The sequence below is a fragment of the Zootoca vivipara genome, chromosome 7 (genome assembly GCF_963506605.1).
Source record: "Zootoca vivipara chromosome 7, rZooViv1.1, whole genome shotgun sequence".
NCBI classification, from domain to species: Eukaryota; Metazoa; Chordata; class Lepidosauria; order Squamata; family Lacertidae; genus Zootoca; species Zootoca vivipara.
In genome coordinates this window covers 95077963-95100590 of record NC_083282.1, presented here as the reverse complement: position 1 = coordinate 95100590, position 22628 = coordinate 95077963, and the positions used below count along the sequence as shown (strand labels likewise).

Here is a 22628-nt window from a genome sequence, read left to right as displayed (position 1 = left end):
TCAGGCCATCACTGTTTAACTGAATTAGTGCATCGTTCCAGCTTTTCTAGCTGAAGCCGTTGGTGCGTGTGAGATGTAAGTCAAGGCACGAGTGCAGAGAGGGGGGAAATGTCACGTGGGTGTCGTGTTCTGGCCGAAGGTGAGGTGCGGCACGTAGGACATTCAAACCACGTCACCTACGTTGCGCCTGCCATCTTGGCTGCATGTGGTGGGTGTTATGTATTAAGTTAACTACAGTACTCCTTCTGGCCACCGTGGCTGCAGTTCTTACCCTGCCCACTGTGGCTGCAGTTCTCACTCAGGTCCACAACATGCAAATGAAGGATTGAGAGTGCTGTTCACGGATTGGGTAGCTAGGGGGAGTTTGTTACTGTTGCAAGTTACTGAGTACTATATAAGCCAGTTGGCTAAGCTACTGTTCAGTCCGGACTCAGAGCTAGAATAAAGAGCTGGTTGTTTTGAGAGCTGTGTCTTCATCCTTCTTACCCACTATTCTACAGTGGGAGTGTGGGGAGTGGGAAAGGAGATGTCGGGCTGGGTGCCTGGAGCAGGTCAGGAGAAACTCCCAGTGTCCGTGAAGTTAACTCTTTATTCAAAGAAGCAAACGGCTCAGGCGGCCAGGCCTAGGGAGCACATCTTCCCAATAGGTCTTGCCCCAATGAGGCGGTTCTGAGAACTGAGGGTCCTCACCTTCCCACAGTTGCCTAAGCCTCCTCCCCCACTGGGTCCTTCCCAAGCACTCTGAGACTCCATCAACACATCTGTTTCTGCTTCGCCCTCTTCTTAACTCTTCCGCTCAGGGAAGGGGAACGGGTCCCAGAAGGAGGGAGAGACCCCCTGGATGGATATTGAAATCGATAGGCCAGTAGAAATTGCCTTGCAGTTTCATATGCGGATGTTGCTGTTTTATTATCATATTTGATGGATGTCTTTTAGCTAAACTGGCAATAATCTGGATGGTTTGTTGACAGAGTCAAACCATCATTGTCTAACTGAATTAGTGCATCGTTCCGGCTTTCCCAACTGAAGCCATTGGTATTTGTGAGATATAAGGAAAGGCATTGAGGGAGGGGTGACATCTTGGGGTGTGCCGTGTGCTGATTGGCTGAGGGTGAGGTGTGGCACGGAGAACATTCAGACCTCTTCACATACATTGTGCCTGTAATCTTGGCCATAGGGGTGGGACACCTGCAGCCCAACCAATGCTGTCCCTCCCTCATGTTGACTGGATCCTGCGTGGCAGTTGTTGTTGTTTTTAAAAAAAGATAAAACCAGAGAGAAAGAGAGCAGTTGAACAAATTTGCTCTTCTTACCCAGTACATTGTGTAGGCTCCTTATTTAGACATTTATCAAAGGGCCCTTACTCAAAAGTCTGTGTGTGTCAACTTTGCATTTAAAAATCTTGCTCAAGCATTCTGTGTGTGCTAAGCTCAACTTCTGCTTATGTTGCAAATTCCTAACTGCTTTTAGCCATGATTATGTATTAATCTCACGGTTCTATGTCCTCATAATCTTGAGTTCCTCCTTGACTTTCCCTATATTTAATCAGAAAAGGCTTTATTTTCTATGTGAATACATCCATTCATCATTTTATTTCTATGCTGCCTTTCCATAGTTAAAACAATGCTCAAGCCGGTTTACAACATGAGAAGATTTAACATAACAAAAGTCATAAACAATAAATGAAACACATCAAAAAGTACACAACCAAATGGAAAATGACTTCCACATAAATCAGGTTCTCCCTAACAAGAGGGCACATGTTGCGGTGTGACCTGGCAACCAAACCCTGTGTTGTGGGTGGGAACGTTTGGATGGCCACAACACCCTTTTGGTGGTCCCTCAATGCTGGGTGCAATCAGGCCAATGGGATGCCAGCTAAAGTCCATCGAGGGACCTCTATTTAAGCCCATGCATGTGTCCCTGAGCTTCCTCTTTGGGCGAGTGCATTGGAACACCCGCCCACCTCTCCCTATATTTAGGGCTAGCGCTTGACATTGCTATGCTTGACCTTGTGTTGATCTGGTCCTAACCAATAGTGATGACCTGGTTAGTGGGGTAGAAGTGGCAGGATCATTAGGTGGGAGTGATCATGCTCTTCTGGAGTTTATTATACAGCGGAAAGGAGCAACCAAGCATAGTAAGACTCAAATCCTAGACTTTAAGAAAGCCGACTTCAGAAAACTTAGGGAAACGCTGGGTGAGATCCCATGGACAGACTTACTAAAAGGGAAGGGAGTTCATGATGGTTGGGAGTTTGTTAAAAGGGAGATATTAAAAGCACAACTTCAGGCAATGCCAATGAGACGGAAACATGGAAGGTGCCTAAAGAAGCCAGGGTGGCTATCTAAAGAACTTTTAACTGAGTTAAGATTTAAAAGGGATATGTACAAACAATGGAAAAGGGGGGAAATCACCAGAGAGGAATTCAAACATATAGCCAGCACATGTAGAGACAAAGTCAGAAAAGCTAAAGCACAGAATGAACTCAGGCTCACCAGAGAGGTTAAAAGCAACAAAAAGGGCTTTTATGGGTATGTCCGTAGCAAAAGGAAGAACAAGGAAACAGTGGGGTCACTTAGAGGAGAAGATGGTGAAATGCAAACAGGGGACAGAGAAAGGGCAGAACTCCTCAATGCCTTCTTTGCCTCAGTCTTCTCCAAAAAAAGAAAACAATGCCCGACCTGAAGAATATGGAGCAGATTATTCAGCAGGGGAAACACAGCCCAGAATAAGTAAGGAGGTAGTACAAGAATACTTGGCTAGTTTAGATGTATTCAAGTCTCCAGGGCCAGATGGAGTAATCCAAGAGTATTAAAAGAACTGGCAGAGGTGATTTCAGAACCACTGGCAATAATCTTTGAGAATTCCTGGAGAACAGGCGAAGTTCCAGCAGACTGGAGGAGGGCAAATGTTGTCCCTATTTTCAAAAAGGGGGAAAGAGAGGACCCAAACAATTACCACCCAGTCAGCCTGACATCAATACCAGGAAAGATTCTAGAGCAGATCATTAAGCAAACAGTCTGTGAGCACCTAGAAAGAAACTCTGTGATCACTAAAAGTCAGCATGGGTTTCTGCTTGAGAGCAGTACATGTGAAAAGGACCTAGGAGTCTTGGTAGACCACAAAGTTGACATGAGTCAGCAGTGTGATGCAGCAGCTAAAAAAGCCAATGCAATTCTGGGTTCCATCAATAGGAGTATAGCATCTAGATCTAGGGAAGTGATAGTACCACTGTATTCTGCTCTGGTCAGACCTCACCTGGAGTACTGTGTCCAGTTCTGGGCACCACAGTTCAAGAAGGATACAGTCAAGCTGGAACGTGTCCAGAAGAGGGCAACGAAAATGGTCAAAGGCCTGGAAACGATGCCTTATGAGGAACGGCTTAGGGAGCTGGGTATGTTTAGCATGGAGAAGAGAAGGTTAAGGGGTGATATGATAGCCATGTTCAAATATATAAAAGGATGTCATATGGAGGAGGGAGATAGATTGTTTTCTGCTGCTCCAGAGAAGCGGACACGGAGCAATGGATTCAAACTTCAAGAAAGAAGATTCCACCTAAACATTAGGAAGAACTTCCTGACAGTAAGAGCTGTTCGGCAGTGGAATTTGCTACCAAGGAGTGTGGTGGAGTCTCCTTCTTTGGAGGTCTTTAAGCAGAGGCTTGACAGGCAAGAATGCTTTGGTGGTGTTTCCTGCTCAGCAGGGGGTTGGACTGGATGGCCCTTGTGGTCTCTTCCAACTCTATGATTCTATGATTCTATGCTGTCATGTGTCATCTGTCATTGGGACAGGGGCATGACAGGAATTTCCCCCACTTGGCTGATTGGCTGGTGCCATTTGGGTTTTGCCTGCCGCGTAGCAAATCGTCACAACTTGTAAGGTTGCGGATAGGCTCTGGTTCAGGTGATAGGGGTGGCAGAGCTGTCTGGCCATCCCTATGCGATGGGTATTCCATTAAAGGAATCCATGGACTCTTTGGTTGGTCTTCCCTGAGAGGGGTTGTGCCCTGAGCCAGGGGGACTTGACCCCGCCTTCCACTTTGCTGGGTGTTCACCCAAGGCTGACCTATGGTGTGCCCATAAGCAGGGAGACAATATACAGCCTTGTCGTACTCCTTTCCCAATTTTGAACCAATCAGTTGTTCCATAACCATTTTATCCTTGCTTATTTAACTTATATGCAGAATTCATCATGCGAAAGGCTGGACTGGATGAATCTCAAGACGGAATTAAGATTGCCAGAAGAAATATCAACAATCTCAGATATGCAGATGACACAACCTTGATGGCAGAAAGTGAGAAGGAATTAAAGAACCTCTTAATGAGGGTGAAAGAGGAGAGCGCAAAATATGGTCTGAAGCTCAACATCAAAAAAACTAAGATCATGGCCACTGGTCCCATCACCTCCTGGCAAATAGAAGGGGAAGAAATGGAGGCAATGAGAGATTTTACTTTCTTGGGTTCCATGATCACTGCAGATGGTGACAGCAGTCATGAAATTAAAAGATGTCTGCTTCTTGGGAGAAAAGCAATGACAAACATAGGTAGCATCTTAAAAAGACATCACCTTGCCGAAAAAAGGTCTGTATAGTTAAAACTATGGTTTTCCCAGTAGTGATGTATGGAAGTGAGAGCTGGACCATAAAGAAGGCTGATTGCCAAAGAATTGATGCTTTTGAATTATGGTGCTAGAGGAGACTCTTGAGAGTCCCATGGACTGCAAGAAGATCAACCCTCACCATTCTGAAGGAAATCAGCTCTGAGTGCTCACTGGAAGGACAGATCCTGAACCTGAGGCTCCAATACTTGTTCTTGTTCCAGATGCTACCCATTATAAAGAAAAAAAATAATATTTGATAATTGGAGAAGAGAATTAAGGAAATTTATTTGGGGGAATAAAAAGCCAAGAATTCAATTTAGATTATTGACGGATAGCAAAGATAGGGGAGGTTGGGGGGGGGGGTACCCGATTTGAAGATATATTATGCGGCAGCGAACCTCTGCTGGGTTAGGGAATGGATTGTATTGGAGGACAAAGATTTGCTGAATTTAGAAGGATTCAGGAATGTGTATGGTTGGCACACATCTCATGAATGACAAAGAAAAAAGATATGAAGAATTTACGGACCACGTTTTTAAAAGTTCATTGTTTAAGATTTGGGAGGAATATAATAGGATTTTTGAACCGAAAGTACCATGGTGGATATCACCATTTGAAATGACGGCTTTGAGCAGCGGGGCGAGGCAAGAAAAATGGATAATGTATCAGGATGTGGTAGTAAAGGAAAATGGACAACATGTATTAAAAACGTATGATCAGGTAAAAAATAATTGTGCGAGTTGGCTTGGATTCCAAGAAAAGAAATCAAAACTACAGGAGATATTAATTGAAAAAGGGAGGAAACAATTGGCAAATTTGTATAAATTATTATTGGAATGGAGCTTAAAAGATGAAGTAGTCAAAAGTAATATGATAAAATGGGCGCAGGAAATAGGGAGAACAATTTATAGCGTGCAATGGGACAAATTGTGGGTAGAGCGTTTAAGATTTACAGCGTGCACGACAATTAAGGAAAATATTATGAAAATGGCCTATAGATGGCACTTAACCCCTGAAAAATTAAAGAAAATTTATAAAACAGGAACCAACAAGTGTTGGAAATGTAAAGATAAAATAGGGACATACATACGCTGCTGGTGGCAGTGCAAAATAGTACAAGAATTCTGGAATAAAATCTACGAAAAATTAAAAAGCATATTAAAAACGACATTCGATAAAACACCTGAATTGTTTCTATTAAATATGGTTCCTGATAAGATATCTAAGGATAGAAGGAATTTATTATTGTACGGTGGAGCCGCAGCACGGACGCTCATCGCCCCAAAATGGAAAGGAGACGGGGTACCAACGGTAGAAGATTGGCAACTTAAAATGATTGAATATATGAATTTGGCTAAGATGATAGCGGCGATAAGAAATATCCCCGAACAAAAAACCCAAAACGAATGGAAACTATTAGAGGATTATTTTAAAAAAGAAGGGATAAGAACAAATTTGGTGATCTGCTTAAATTAAAGAATGAATGAGAAGAGGAAATTTTACTAGATAAAAGAAGAAGGCACACCTATGTTAGGTGGCATTAAAGTTAATGGGAAAAGAATGCAGGTTAAATATGTAAAAATGGGACAAGCGGTTAGACATCAATCGGAAGTATTTTAAATTTTAATTTATTCTTCATATTTCTTTTCTTCTTCTTCTTCTTCTTCTTCTTCTTCTTCTTCTTCTTCTTCTTCTTCTTCTTCTTCTTCTTCTTCTTCTTCTTCTTCTTCTCTCCTTCTTCTTTTTGTTTTCTTTCCTTTCCCCTACAATTTAAGTCTCTAATTTCTTTTTAGGTTTGGTTGTTAGTTGAGTTATTTGAGTTATATTTGAGTTATGTTATGTTATATTATGTTTATGTATTATCGGATTAAGTTATGTTCTTTGTTGCGATATTTTCTTTATATTTTCAGACCATTTTATGTTATTTTTTTCTTGGAGTGTTGTGTTATGGCATGTAATGTTTTAATAATTGAAATAAAAAACTTTTTAAAATTTAAAAACAAAACACTGACACGAGTCTCTGCTAAGCAAGCGACCTTTTTGTGCACTGAAGGAGAGGTGACTCGATTACCCTTGCAGGTTTATTACCTTAACATCTGTTTTAGGAAAAACTCTTTATCCTTGCAGGAGGAGATGCTCACTTGCTCCTCCTCTGAGAATTGCATCCTGCACATCTCTGGGCAAATTTGGGGAGGGTGTTGGGTGCACACATGGGGGAGGTAGTTCTGTTGCACAAGTGTAACTCTTTGTGTTATGCCATTCCAGTGTTGAAAGCCAACTGTCACCCTTGTTGCTGAAGTTCCCTCTTGCTCAATCAAGGGCTGTGCAGACCTCTCTCTCTCTCTCTGACCAAGGGTTTAAATCTTTGTGCCGACTAGGGTCCGAGGACTAGGCAAAGCAGGCAAAGGAGGTCGGAACCTTTGCTATATTTTTTCAAAACACTGACACGAGTCTCTGCTAAGCAAGCGACCTTTTTGTGCACTGAAGGAGAGGTGACTCGATTACCCTTGCAGGTTTATTACCTTAACATCGGTAAGGTAAGGAAAAACTCTTTATTCTTGCAGGAGGAGATGCTCACTTGCTCCTCCTCTGAGAATTGCATCCTGCACATCTGTGGGCAAATTTGGGGAGGGTGTGGGGTGCACACATGGGGGGAGGCAGCCCTGTTGTACAAGTGTAACTCTTTGTGTTATGCCATTGCAGTGTTGAAAGCCAACTGTCACCTTTGTTGCTGAAGTCCCCTCTTGCCCAATCAAGGGCTGGGCACACCTCTCTCTCTCTCTCTCTCTCTCTCTCTCTCTCTCTCTCTCTCTCTCTCTCTCTCTCTCTCTCTCTAACCAAGGGTTTAAATCTTGGCCCAGATCAGCCGCAGCATCCAGACTCTTCTGCCAGTTGCAGCAGGAACAGCATCATGAAAGCCAGGCTCTTCCTCCTCTTCTTCCTCATGGGCCTCCTCACCATCTGTGTTGAGCTGCCATCTGCAGCTGGACAAAAAGGTAAGGGCAGAATCCCAGGCCAGCCAGGCTTCCTCCTCCTCTGGCAGTCTTGACCATCTGCACAGCCTTCTTCTGAACCTGCTCCAACCTGTCTCCACCCTTCTTAGAGTCCACCACTTTCTGGGGAAGTCTGTTCCATTGTTGAATAACTCTTACCACCAGAAAGCTCTTCCTAATGTTGAGTGAGAATCTCCTTTCTTGTCATTTCTATCTGGAGGAGCAGCAAACCAGCTTGCTTCAACTTCCATGTGACAGCCCTCCAGATACTTGACGATGGTCCACCTGTCACCGCTCAGTCTTCTCTTCTCCAGGCTAAGCATACCCAGCTCCCTCAACTGTTTCTCACAAGGCTTGGTTTCCAGCCCCTGGGTATGTTTAGCCTGGAGAAGAGAAGCCCGGCAGTTGACAAAATAGCCATCTTCAGATATCTGAAGGGCTGTCTCATAGAAGATGGAGCAAGCTTGTTTGCTGTTGCCCCAGAGGTGGGGACCTGAAGCAATTGATTCAAATGGCAAGAAAGGAGATTCCGACTCAACTTTAGGGAGAACTTTTTGATGGTAAGAGCTGTGTGACATTTTAGGGGTGCCAGCACATATCTTAGGCTGGCCACTGAGGACTGTGTTGGTGTCTTTGTGATGGTTTTATCTTCCCATATGAGCTGGTTGAGCAGAAGGTGGAAGGGCTCACAGCACCAGCCCTCCAGCAGATAGTGATCCCCCATTAGGTCTTGGGATGGGGGGCTGAGTGGGGCTGCCCTGGATTCTCACAGAGGCTTGTGCTTGTTCTGGCCTGAGATCTTTATTCCAGGGGTGGACTCTCCGCTCACAGGCTTCACTGCTGGTGGAAAAGAAAGCTTCCACAGCTTTGTGGTGTGGGAGTCACCATTCTCTCTTGCAGTGCGCCCTGGACGGTGTCCTCGGATTCATGGCCCTGGCACATGTGCAATCACCTGTAGGAGTGATGAGTTTTGCGGCCCTGGGGAAAAGTGTTGTAGTACTGGCTGTGGATCTGCATGCAAAAGAGTCATTGAAGGTGAGAGAAGCCAGCAGGTGCCAAGCCCATCGCACAGACAGGAACCTCCAGGAGCAGGGCCGGCGCGTCCATTCAGGTGACCTAGGCAGTTGCCTAGGGTGCCAGAATGGAGGGGGCACTGGCCAGCCTGCCCGCCGCTCTCAGGCAGTGGGCGGTGCTGAGCGGCTTCAGGCCGCTCTCCAGAGGCACGCGCGTGCCTTCGGAGAGTGGCCTGAAGCCACTCTACAGGCTACATCTGACAAGCGCAGCGAGGTGGCCCCAGTCTCGCGCTCCTGCGCGAAGCTCCGGAGGCGCGCGGGAGCCTGGGACCACCTCCTTGCGCCTCTCAGCTTTTTATTTTATTTTTCTATTTTCAATTTTCTATTTCTATTTATTTATATGTTAGTTTGTTTTTGTTTTTTATGGGGGGGGGCGCGCCAGAAGGTGATCTCGCCTAAGGCACAAAAAACCCTAGCACCGGCCCTGTCCAGGAGAGCAGTAGTGGGAAGAAACTTAGACCCAGGAGCTTGGTGTGTTGGAAGGGAGCAGGGACTCCTCCCATTGGCCGTGGGCGATGGAAGGCGGGAGGCTTGTTTCTCAAAAAATGATTGGTTGGTATAGCAGCTGTGCATTTGGCCTCCTATCACAAGTTCTCCATGGACTAGAAAGTTCCTTTTCAAAGAAAGGTCAGAGAACCTTTTGGCCATGTGGGCCAGATCTTTCTCTCGCCATGATCCCAAGGGCCAACGGTGACGTGTGGCTGGAACAAGCTGCCTGCTCAATCATCCGACTGTCATAGTGACATCAGGCAGATTGGGGTCTCATGTCAGTTGCGCAGCACGTCCACGGCAACCGGCTGGGAAACGTCTGCCTGAACCTGCCCTGCACCTTGATTTAGATATGACACCAAGGGCAGGGCAGGTGGGCACGCAGGAAAATTGGGGAGGCCGACCTAACTGGAGACCCCTCACTCCTGTTTTAAATGAGAGCCACGGTTACAGGAGAAAACAGGTCCCAGTGGGCATTGTTAGAATCTGGATAAAATCCAGCCCACTGGGGAACAGAACAGAGGCACCTGAACAAAATGCAGGCAAGGCTTGTATTTCTGTCCCCACCCCCATACCACTCAATCTTCTTGAGTTGCAGTTCCTGCATTGCTCACTTTAGGATTAGATGACCTTTGGAGTCCCCCCAGCTCTACAATTTTATCATATCTTATTACTCCAATAAATTATAGAGACGTGCCATTTCTCCACAAAGATTATCCGTTGTCTACTCTCTCTACCACATTTGTTAGCTCGATCATGCATACAGCATTCCATACCTTTATATTTTAATCTTCCAAAGTCCAAATTTTCATTTCCACCCCATTGATGTGTTAAAGACCGGAAAGGCTGAACCTGGTGTAAATGCCAACTATACCAGTTGAACTCAGCAGAGTAGCGCAGGCACAGCGGGAACTTCTTGGTTGCAAGATGAAGGCAAGTTGCAGGAACACAGGAACTCACTGCAACTAGTACTGTGTAACTATTTACAGCTTTATTTACAAGAACAAAACAACAAACAGTACATAGATCAGTACTTCTCTCTATCTCTCTACAACACAATAACCACAGCAGAAACACACCACCAACTCTCCACAAAACCCCACAAATTCACCCTTAGTCTAATAGGGTTACTGCACCAATCACCAAGCTGTTGCTAAGGCTCTATCACTAGGCAAATTATCCAGCCCTGGAGATTGCTGAATCACTCTTATGGGCATGTTGCCAGCTCTTAATTGCTATGTGACCAGATGCACGTACTCACACAGTGAAAAAACCTCAACATGATGATGGTCTAGGGGTTGTACCCCTGTTCACTTACCAACCTACCCCCACCCAACCCCCATCCTCTTATCCAACTGCCCTCCCCTGATATTTCACCCAACCTTACACCTTGCACCATGACACCTCACCATTACCTGTCCCCTTACACCCCATTAACCCTTAGAGCTCACCAGACCACCCATCCTTCCCTTAGGCCCCACTGCCCTATCCTTAGAAGCATTCCTCCAGGTCCTGCCTGCGCTGTTCTCCCAGCTGCATCTCTCTCCTCCACCCCTTCCCATCTCGCTTGCCAGCACTGCTGTCATGGCCCAGCAGCTCTCAGAAGTTATCATACTGTAGTTCACAGCATTACCTGTTGGCAGCTGAGCAAGTGCTGCATGATGACAACCTTACCTTTCAATTCTATATCAAGATGCAGCATTCTTTCTTTTTTAAAAGCAATTTATTAGATTTTACAATTAAACACATTTAAACAAAAACAAACCACACATACAATCACAAACACAACAGCACATAATAAACATAGTAAACACAAAATTTCTCTTCTTAACATCTTATCAATCCTTACGATTTTCTTTGCTCTGCCGAGCTTTGACTTCCCTCCTTCCCCCCATTCGGTTTTCTTAATCACTGCTATCTCGCAGTTCCTTTATTTCATCTACTTAAAGTCGATTCGTAGGATTTATTTCAGTCCTTCAAGTGTCTTTAAACTTCTACAGTTCTTCTCCATATAGTCCACAAATTTACTCCAGTCCTTTTGGAACCTTGACTCTCCCTGGTTTCGGATCCTGCTAGTCAGTCTTGCTAATTCCGCATAGTCCATCGTTTTCGTCTGCCACTCTTCAATCGTCTGTAACAATTTTTGGGCTAACAAAGTCCTAGCCGCAGTTGTCACGTACATAAATAAAACTTGATCTCCTTTCATTATCTCTTGTCCTATAATTCCTAATAAAAAAGCTTCTGGTTTTTTGGGGAAAGTATATTTTAAAATCTTTTTCATTCCATTATATATCATTTCCCAAAATCTTTTAATTTTGTCGCATGTCCACCACATATGATAGAATTCACCGTCTTTCTCTTTACATTTCCAGCTTGGTTTGCTACTCATCCTAAACATCTTAGCCAATTTTACTGGTGTTAAATACCATCTATACATCATCTTCAAAACATTCGCTTTCAGGGCAGTACATGCAGTAAATTTCAATGTTTGATTCCACAATTTCAACCACGCGTCATATTCAATATTATACCCAAAATATTTTGCCCATTTTATCATCACATCTTTTGTCAATTCATCTTTCGTATACCATTCTAGCAACAAATCATACATTTTTGACAACAATTTGGTTCTGCCTTCCAACAATTCTATTTGAAATTTGGACCTTTTGTCTTCAAAACCTATTTTTTATCATTTATAAACACATCATTTACTTGGTGATATTGCAACCATCCAGTCAGACATTCTTTAATTTCTTCATAAGATTTCAACTTCCATCCCTTTTCTGATTTTCTCAATATCTCCTCGTATATGGCCCTCCTCCCTTCCATATTTATATTTTTAACTGTCAACACCTCCACTGGTGAAATCCACCATGGTTTCTAACAGCGATTTGTTTCTTTCCCACACCTCATATAAAGACCTCCTTATCACATGATTTGTAAAATCTTTATGAACTCTTTTTTTTATCATACCAAAGATATGCATGCCAACCAAATCTGTTGTCGTATCCTTCCAAGTCTAATAAGTCTGTATTTCCAAATGTTATCCATTCTTTTAACCAACAGAGACAGGACACCTCATAGTATATCCTCAAGTCCGGCATGGAGAATCCACCTCTTTCCTTTCTATCCACTAAAATTTTGTATTTTATTCTTGGTTTCTTTCCCTGCCAGACAAATCTCTGCAAAACTTTTTGCCATTTTCTGAATTGTCCTGTCCCCTTTATTATCAGTATCGTTTGAAATAAGAATAACATTTTGGGTAATACATTCATCTTAATTGTTGCTATTCTTCCAAGGAACGACAACTTCATGCTATTCCAGGTTTCTAAATCTTTCTTTATCTCTTTCCACACTGGTTCATAATTATCATTAAATAAGTTAATGTTTTTTGCTGTCATCCATATTCCCAGATATTGTACTTTTTTCGCCACTACGACACCATATTTCTGTTGTATTTCTTCCTTTTCCTCCATCTTCATGTTCTTAATCACCATTTTCATTTTTTGTTTATTTAACTTACATCCAGCCAGCTGTCCAAATTTTCCTATCTCTTCTATAGCTTCTGCCACACTTTCATTGGGATTTTCCGAAGTTAAAACTAAATCATCTGCAAAGGCCTTCAATTTAAACTTTTTTGCACATAATTTGATTCATTTACTTGTTTGGACTTCTCTGAATTCTGTTCAATAATATCTCCAGGACCGTGATAAATAATAACGGTGATAACCGGCATCCTTGTCTAGTACCTTTCGTGATTTCAAAATAGTCTGTTAAAGCATTCCTTATTATCAATTTTGATTTTTGCTCAGAATATATTGCTTCAATTCCATTTAGGAAGAATCCTCCCACTCCCATCGATTCCAGGTTCTTCTTCATAAACTGCCATGAGACATTATCAAACGCTTTTTCTGCATCTATAAACATTAATACTGCAGGCTTATCTATCCTGGTCTCCAAATATTCTATTACGTCTATAATATGTCTAACATTATCTTTCAATTGTCGACCAGGGAGAAATCCTGCTTGGTCTCGATGTATAATCTCATTCAAAGTCTCTTTCAATCTTCTTGCCATTATGTCTGCAAAAAGCTTGTAATCATTATTCAATAATGAAATTGGTCTATAATTTTTCACATCTAGTCCATCTGAACCTGGTTTCGGAATCAATGTTATGTATGCTTCTTTCCAGGTACAGTGGTACCTCTACTTACAAATTTAATGCGTTCCGAACACACATTTGTAAGTCGAAAAAAATTGTAAGTCGAATCCCATAGGAATGCATTGGGAGAAAAAAATCGTAATTCGAAGCAACCCTATCTAAAAATTCATAAGTAGAAAAAATCCTATCTAAACCGCATCCAAGATGGCGGATGGAGCTCCATTTGTAAGTAGAAAAATTCGTAAGTAGAGTTATTTGTAAGTAAAGGTACCAATCTTCAATTCCTGCAATTTCGCTACTGCGCCATTTTCCATGCCGCTGCTTGGACGGACTCCCTTTTTGCGCCCTCAGCCATCCAAATTTGCTTAATTCTTCAGCCAATTCTTAAAATCTCCTCCGTTTATCATGCTAATTTCTTTTGTTTTGGAAGCTTACCACTTTGCATCAGAAGCTAGAGACTGCGCTTAATGGGGCTAGTGGTCTTCTCCCCTTCGCACCCGCAGCTCAATCCCGTCCCCGGCTCTTAAAGAAAAAAACCCAGGGAGCAGGACAGCACGCAGGGCACCGCTGGGTGCCATGTCCCTCAGGGTAACCCCCCCTGAGGCTTTGGAGGTCCGCGGAGCCTTCGCGTGACCTCCGTGCGCCCCAAAAAGCCCGGGATTCCCCGAGAGGCTATCCCACGTTTCTTTTGCAATGTCCGTGAGAAACCGGAAGTCCAAGATGCAACATTCTTTCAAAGTGCTGTGTGGAGTTTCCATTTTCATTCCATTGCTTGCTACCTGTTGGAAATCAAATCCCCTGTAGAGCATCCCAGTAGGAGAGTCACTTTTTTTTCTCTTCCAGTGCGTCCTGGACGGTGTCCCCGGCCCACTGGACCTGGGACATGCGATGAACGCTGTCGCGGCGATAGCAGTTGCCCACGTGGGCAGAAGTGTTGCAGCAATGGCTGTGGCCACGCCTGCATGAGACCCGTTTTTGGTAAGAGAAGCCAGTGGGTGCCAAGCCCATCACTCAGAGCAGAGCTGTGGTGGGAAGGGTTTTAGGCCAGGAGCTTGACGTGTTAGAAGGGAGAGGCAATTCCTCTCATTGGGTAAGGAGGATGGAAGGAGGAAATGATTGTTTTTCACTAAATAATCAGATCAGTGGTTCCCAACCGTTTTGAGTCCTGGAGCACTTCTCAGGAGAGAAATTTGTTATGGAGCACTGTTGCCTTCCTGATGCCAAAGGCACGCATTTATTTATTTTTATTTCCAATCTCTTTGCGGAGCACTTGGGAGATGCTTCACGGGGCACCAAGCACTCTGTGGAGCCCAGTTTGGGAACCGCTGGGTTAGATGGTAAAACAGCTGCACACTTTGCTACCTCTCTTGGGTTCCGCAAGGGCTACCAAACTGTTGTTTTAATTAATTTTTAAAAAATGAAAGCTGGGGAGATTAGCTAATGGTAACGTTGAGCACCAGGTGGCCTGGGAAGCCTGGCTAATTAGAGCGCTAATAAAGCTCGTGTCTGTGTCCACAATCGCTTGGGCATAATCCGCCCCCACAATACAGCGCAATTATTTTGTGTTGTTAGTTTGCATGGCTAGTTAGTAACCAACAGGCACCTGGGGTGAGTGACCTGCATAGTTAAACTATGGCATTCATTCCCAGAAGTAGTGAGGCCACCAAATTAGATGGCTTTGGAAGAGGTTTAGACAAATTCAAGCTATCTGTGGGAATGTTCAGGAATGTGGATGAGGAGATATTGTTCAATATATCCTATCCCCGCTTGCGCTAGCAAGCACCAAACTTTAGCAGAGTAAAAACATTCTCCTTTTTCAAAATACACAGCAGAAAAGCGTTTGCGCAGGCTTGACTCAAGCCACTAAAACAAAGTGTATTTTCCTGGTATTTTCCCCTTTATCCCTCTTAAAAGAAAAGACACAACACAATGCTCTTAAAAGTATAAAAGATGTTTACTTACAAGCATCTCGAGGTACAGCACACTCAAGAGGTAGACTTGCTTAGTTAAAAGGTAATATATACATTGTGAAGTTCACTTATAAGAAGTGAGACTCCATCTCATCTCTCTCTCTAGGCTGGAGGCCTTGAGAGAGAGAGACTCACTAAGATGTGTGTAAAATAAAAAAATTCCTTCAGTAGCACCTTAAAGACCAACTAAGTTTTTATTTTGGTATGAGCTTTCGTGTGCATGCACACTTTATCTGAAGAAGTGTGCATGCACACGAAAGCTCATACCAAAATAAAAACTTAGTTGGTCTTTAAGGTGCTACTGAAGGAATTTTTTTATTTTACTTCGACCCAGACCAACACGGCTACCTACCTGTAAGATGTGTGTAGTCCAAGAGGTCTGGTCCAAGAGGGAGGAAATGGCTGTTTCCTTCAGAATTTATCTATCGCCTTTCCCATCTAATTAGCATGTAAAGGAAGAGGAAACTAGGCTTAGTCATATGTTCTCCTCAGTCCTCCAAGTGGACTATCTAGGGATTGTTGTGACTTGACTGCACTTAACCCTTTGCATCTCACACTATCAAGGGCTATGCTCTGTTTCCACTGCTGGAGACAGCCTGTCTCTAGATACCAGTTACTGGAGACCACAAGCAGAGAGAGAGCTGCTCTTGTGCTCAGTTCCTGCTCCTGGGCTCCCCTCCCATAATGGGCACCTGGCTTGGTCACTGTGAGGAGAGGAGGCTGGACCAGGTGGGCCACTGGCCTGATCTGCGAGCTGCAGGGCTCCGCTTTGGTTCTTATGGGGCCTCTAGAGGCAGCCTATCCAGATTTCTAGGTTCGTGGGGACATTTGACTGCTTTGAGAACAGCATGCTAGGCTAGGCTAGATGGCTCACTGGTCTGATCCTGCTGCTGCCAGGCTTTTCTGAAGCTTTCTCCTCTGTCCTAGGGTAACTTGGACTCCAGCGTGGATGAGCCCATCCGTGAGACTCCTCACCTGGAACAGGCATCACAGCTGACTTCTCTCTGGCTTCCTTGGGAGCAGAAGACTCTGCAGTGGCATGAAACCTTGTATTGAATAGGCTCGCCGAATAAAAATGATATGAACCTTGGTCTCAGCCATCAAGTTACTGGGGAGACAAAGGAGAGGTTACTGGTCTGCTGTCAATGTATAGCATTGTGTAAATGGGATGGCCTGGTGGTCTCTGGGGAAACTGGTTCAACTGGAAGGACTTGCCTTTGGAGAAACCGTGCTGGTTCTGCTCCACCAAGCTTGTTCTTCTATATGCTTGTTCATTCTGTCTTTAAGAATGCTCTTTACCGGTTTTCCTAAAACAGATATTAAGGTAATCAACCCATAATTTCCCAGATTATAATAATAATAGTTTATTTATGCCCTGCCCATCTGGTTTCCCCAACCATTCTGGGCGGCCTCTAACAAAATATTAACAGACAATGGTCTGTTAAACATTAAAAGCTTCCCTAAACAGGGCTCCCTTCAGATGTCTTCTAAAAGTCATCAGATGTCTTCTAAAAAAAAATTCCCCCTGGATTTTTTTTAAAAAAAACCATAAATAGTATGACATGTCCAATTAAGGTCCAGAGGCTGATCTTAGGGACAAATTACATATGTATATATATATATATATATATATATATAATAGCTGCCAAGTACCCCGTATTCCCTGGGAAACCCCCGTTTTTCCTTACCATTTCCCAGCGGTCTCCCATTTGAGCTCCTCTCCCGTAAATCTCCCTTAAATCCGCTCCTGCCGGCAGCCATTTTTCTGGTGCCGGTTTGCCCATCTATGGGCACCAGAAAATGGCCGCCGCCGGCACTGGAAATAGCTTCTACACATGCCCGACGGCCATCTTAGAATAATAGAATCAGAGTTGGAAGAGACCACAAGGGCCATCAAGTCCAACCCCCTGCCAAGCAAGGGGGGGCCACCCTAAGATGGGCGCCGCCATGCATTCACCCCCAAGATGGCCACCGGACAACTTCTGGTGCAACTTCCAGTGCCGCTGCTGCTGCTGCTGCTGATCCCGTATTTTTCTGCGGGAGACTTGGCAGGTATGATATATATTACTAGCTGCACCCAGCTACGCGTTGCTGTGGTTCCTCCCTGTGACTCCTCCCACTCTGTCCCGACCCATGACCTATTCTGCCCCCTCCCCCCCTGGTTAATCCCTGTGACTGCCTCTCTCCTGTCCCAACCCATGAGGTATCTCCTCCCCCCACACTGGCACATCCCTGTGACTGGCCCCATCCCCTCCCTGCACCCCGACTTCTCCCTGCGAGTCCCACACAGGCCAAGAGTGGGTCATCCACAAGCCCTTAGGGGTTATTTCTCAGCAGCAACAACAGCATCTGAACCCAGGGTCCTGGGGCTGTAACCATGGACCTCACATTCTCTTGCATGACGCAAGTTGTGTGGCATTCGCTGAAGTCTTCAGGGCTGGGGGAGGCACCCAGCACGGCTGTTTTGAACAGCACACCTTGTCCCAGACAGCAGGGACCTGCATTGAAGACACCACTTGTCTGCTAAAAGCACTTGAGTAACTTCATGATCCCTGGAATAGCTCAGTCAGTAGAGCGTGAGATTCTTAATCTCAGGGTTGTGGGTTCAAACCCCATGTTGGGCAAAAGATTCCTACATTGCAGGAGGTTGGACTAGATGACCCTGGTGCTCCCTTCCAACAGTACAGTTCTGATTCCATGACCCACCAGGGAGACATCAATTTACCCAGTGAGGTTTTCTCTACCCACCTAACTACTCCCAGCCTTGCCCCTCCTCTAAAGACCAGAAGTGGGATTATCTGGAAGAGAAGCTGCAAGGGGGAGGTGTTTCAAAGGCAACGTTGGCAGCAGAGAAAGGCCCCTCTAGATTCCTCTGTTGCTCCGCCATCCCTTGTGGGACACAAGTCCTACAACCTCTGCCCATTGAAAGGGGACCCAGCCACCGTGGCCTGGCCTGGGCAAAGTCCCAGGGGCCAGCGACAGAGGCCTTCCCTCATGCCTTCTTTCCTCACAGTCCAGCCTAGCAGCATAACTGAGGTGAAAGAGGGTCATAGGATCAGAGAAGTGTAGAGTTGGAAGGGACCCTGTGGGTCATCCAGTCCAACCCCCCTGCAATGCAGGAATATGCAATGAAGGACCCCCTCCCCCAGCATCTTAATCCTTCCGCTGTTGACTTTGGGGAAGAAGCCTCCGCCTGCTTGCAGATTGGCTCTGGGGAAATCCCCTTTCCAGCTCCTCCAGCATCTGACTCAGACGAAATCCCTTTCCTCCTAAGTAGCCCCTTTGGGGCCAAGAAGGATCAGTGAGGTGTCTGTGGCTTCTATGTCACCATCACTCTTTACAAAGGCACTGACTGATTCACAGAGCAAAGCCCAGCAGAGTGGAGGGCTGAGCCCTTGGCCCGTCAGGGCTCTGGAGAAGATTCCGTTCTGCCCCGCTTTGCAGTGATCTGGGCTGTGGTTTAGATGAACCCTGCGCGACCCACTTTTGCAGAACTGGGTTTGGCAGCGCAAGGTCTCTCAGAGACGGAGAGGAGATAGGAGAGCTATCATTTCTCAACTCATTTCTATGCTGTTTGGAGGGATTTATTTTCTTACATATCAAATTCAGATACGCAAAACTCCCAGCAAATCACGAAATTGGGCTTCCATTATGTGTTTTGCTGCTTTTATTTTCCTGCAATTTGTGCCTTCTATTTACTTTTAAAAGAAAATAAAACTTCACAGATTTGGGGTTGATGATTATCCGCAAAACTCAAGGTGAGGTGAGGTAAGGCTTGGCAGCTGGAGCAGAGGCAGGAGAGGGCCGGTTTGGTTCCTGGCAGCGGCCCCCAGCTTAGCAGGAATGTCTTGGGTCCCTCTACGCCATACCGTCAATAAGTATCAGCCCGAAGTCTGTAGAGGGAGATGGAAGACGGGTCAGTATGGAAGCAGGATTGGGCCAGGGAGCACTGACACCCCACCCCATGGTTCCCCTTTTCTTCTTGCCCCCTGTTTTCATTTAAAGTAAACAACTCCTTTTCCCATGGAGGAAATTTCAGTTTGCAATGTTAATCTTGCTTTCTAGAGAGCACTTTCCTCAAAAAGAGATGGAAATTAATACACTAATTCCTAACACATAGAACTCCCTTGTCCGTTTAAATCGTTCTTATCACAAACCATAAATCAATTTTTTTGTTCCGAATCTAGCCCTTTAAACATCACCTTTCCTTCTTTTCTCATTAAAATGTGGATTTTTGCTGACAGGCGCAGAAACCCTTTTGGACTGTAAACTATTCTTCCCACAAACTTGAGTCTAGCTACCGGTATCATCAAACGCCACTTGCTATCTCACTTGGCAGACAGCTGACGAAAGAGGATCAGTCTGCCATCTTCCCTCCCCCAGAAGTCAGGCGGCTGCCAGTCTTGTGGTCCCATGGCGAGTGGGACAGGGGACCTGGCAGGCTTGTGGGCCTTGAGGGGCTGGCGGAAGGGGCACAGAGCTGCCCGGACATCCCTCCCCCCTCTGGCTCCCAAGAAGGTCAGGCGGAGCTGAGCCACTCGCCACTCAAGGTCAATCAAGCCATTAAGGTCTAGGTCGCAATCCGCCATGACCTCCGCAATATCTCTTCAGTGGTGGTACCTGGAGAACGCTTGGTTGAATGTCTCCAGCTCCTCAGCATCCAGGACGCCATCATGATTCCTGTTTGAGGGGAGGAAAGTGATGAGCTGGGAAACACTGAGATCTTCCAGACCTAAACCTTCCACCGCAGCCTGATCAGAGCTAGGTCACCCCACTGGGAGCAGCTGTGGGGACCTGGTTTCCGTGGCCAGGGGGCTGTGGCTTCCCTGATCTCCACATTTAAGGCTGGGAATTTGCACCTGCTTCTCCTAGAATTGTGCCTTCTCAGAATTGGGAATGGTTTTTAAAAAGGTCCCTTTGGCTCTGTCTGAAGCAAGAGGGTCTTCTGTGTGGGGAGCATGGAGGAGAAATGCTCTTGGGTTCTCTGAGGAGGAACTACGAGGGTGGCCATATTTCTGGACAGAGAGAGTTGTTGATTTCTTCTCTCTCTCTTTTGTTGTTGAGGTGGTTGCTTTTCTTTTGGACCAAAGGGTGTTTTTTGGGAAAAGCTCCAAAAAATAATAATGAGAGAGTTCTAAAGCTTTTTTGACATTTTCAGCACGTCACACCCCCATTGCCCCCCCCAGGTTTTCCCAAACATTTCGCCGATTGCCGAAAATCCCCCACCCCGATGCCATTTTCCAGGGCCGAATCCAGGATATGTCTGGGAAAACCCAGGCGTATGGCAGCCCCAGGAACTATTCAACAGCTGCTTTGCCTCTGTCTTTACTTAAAAGGGTGAAGAAGAGTCTGGAAACCAAGCCTTATGAGGAACGGTTGAAGGAGCTATTTTTAGCGTGGTAAAAAGGAGTCTGAGAAGAGATATGATAGCTATCTTCAAATATCCTAAGGGTTGTCACATGGAAGAGGGAACAAGCTTGTTTTCTTCTGCTCTGGAGGGTGGGACTCGAACCAAAGGCTTCAAGTTACAAGAAAGGAGAGTCTGACTAACTAAGTGTTAAAGAACTTTCTGACAGTAAGAGCTGTTCAACTGTGGAACTGTCTCTCTCCCTCTGTGTGTGTGTGTGTGTGTGGACTCTCTTTCCTTGGAGGTTTTTAAGCAGAGGTTGGATGGTCATGTCATGGGTGCTTTAAGATGAGTTTCCTGCATTGCAGGGGGGTGGACTAGATGACCCTTGGGGCCGCTTCCAACTCTAAGATTCTATGAAATTCAGCTGCAAATGATACCTCCACCACCAGCAGCAGAAAACCAGGTGAAAGAGGAGAAGGGACAGAATTTGCCTCCAGGTAACTGCAGAAGAGGAAGTTGGCAGGGAACTGTAGATCACTCTCTGAATGGGAGTCATGGGCGTACCCAGCATGGGGCGGGGGGGGGGAGCTGCCCCCCAGAAGCAATTTTTTTTAAAAAATCATCCTGCTTCACGGTGGCTGCAGCTGAGCTGGAGACGCATCGGGGTCTCGCAAGAAGAGCCTGAAGCGGCTCAGCATGGCGCAGCGGTGTCGCTAGGCTTCTGGCTGCCCGGGGCGGCAAATCAGCAGGCACCCCGCCGGGGGGCGGGGTGTCCGTCGCACGCACAAAGGCTAGCGACGCTGCTGGGAGGAAGGGACCCATGTGAAGGGAAAGGAGGAGCAATGGAGACAGGGAAGCGGCTTCCTCCTCTCCGTTTCTCCCTCCCCTCCTCAAGCTCCAGCGTGAGGGCAGCGCGGGAGCCGCGTCCCTAACCAGCCCAGCCCAGCCCAGCCCAGCCCAGCCCGGCCCAGCCCAGCCCAAACGACACCACTTACTGCTCCTGCGGCCCGCGGCCCAATGGCGTGCCCAACCCCACTGGCCCCGACTCCGAGGGCTGCACACGGGCCGCTCCTGGCGGCTGCAACAATAGCCCACGGCGGCGCAGCACCTCAACAGCACCCGGTTCGGCGCGCCCTCGGCGCGCGCAGCAGATGTCACCACCACTTCTGCTTGGGCTGCAGCAGGAGCTGCGGAAAGGGGAGGGGGCTTTGCAGCAGGAGGTGGAGAAGGCAGAGGGGCTCTAAGCCACAGAGCCAGGCCTTGCCCCCGGGGAGGGATCGAGGGCGGACCTCAGCTCGCACCCCTGCCGGGTCTGTGGGAAGCGGAGGCAACTCGAGCGCGCAGCTTCTTGGCTGCTCGGCCAGCCCTCCCTCTCTCCCTCCCTCCTCCTCCTCCTCGGGCAGGGCAGCCGTCGGTGGAGGTGGCGAGGGGGCGCTGCACTGCCCCCCACAAAGTGCAGCCCGGCCCCCCGCCCCCTATTGCGACGCCCCTGACCGCAAACATGCGCTCTCCCCCAGGGCGGCGCCCAGGATGAAACTTCTTCCCGGAGTCAGTTTCACCTGGGCTCCATAGCCCCGCCCACGTCCCCACCTTGTGGCCCCTCCCCTCCTGTGCCTTGGCTTGCCCCCTCCCTAGTTTTGATCCTGGGTACGCCCCTGATGGGAGTGCTGGCACTGAGAAGAGATGATGGTGAAATGGGCCGGGGGGGGGATCTTCACTTTAAGGTGCCTATCAAAGCTTTTGGCAGTGTGTGTGTGTGTGTGTGTGTGTGTGTGTGTGTGTGTGAGAGAGAGAGAGAGAGAGAGAGAGAGAGAGAGAGAGATCTAAACTTTGTTTCAGCTGTTCAGCTGGCAAATTAATTCCACTCCAGATGGGAAGGGGTGCTGCCCCTCCGTCTAGCTTCACCTGTCAAACAGAAGAAGTACTAGCGGATCCAAGTCCAGATCGAAGTCCTCATCGGAGTTGTCATCAGTGGGCAGGTCAATCTTG

The 22628-nt window shown here is 46.4% G+C and overlaps 1 protein-coding gene across 1 annotated transcript; it reads left to right on the top strand.

Moving 5' to 3' along the window:
- The first annotated feature begins 6981 nt into the window (after nt 1-6981).
- On the top strand, nt 6982-16379 carry LOC118088339 (waprin-Phi1). The gene is made up of 5 exons (XM_035121883.2): nt 6982-7139; nt 7464-7598; nt 8496-8630; nt 14163-14297; nt 16217-16379. Exons 2-5 carry the CDS (start codon nt 7514-7516, stop codon nt 16219-16221), a joined length of 360 nt encoding a protein of 119 aa, XP_034977774.2. The 5' UTR covers nt 6982-7139; nt 7464-7513; the 3' UTR covers nt 16222-16379.
- Nucleotides 16380-22628: the final 6249 nt, after the last annotated feature.

Coding starts and splice junctions, on each gene's coding strand:
- LOC118088339 (XM_035121883.2), top strand. CDS start 7,514: ATGAAAGCCAGGCTCTTCCTCCTCTTCTTCCTCATGGGCCTCCTCACC. Junction 7,599..8,495: donor ATCTGCAGCTGGACAAAAAG/GTAAGGGCAGAA, acceptor TCTCTCTTGCAG/TGCGCCCTGGACGGTGTCCT. Junction 8,631..14,162: donor ATGCAAAAGAGTCATTGAAG/GTGAGAGAAGCC, acceptor TTTCTCTTCCAG/TGCGTCCTGGACGGTGTCCC.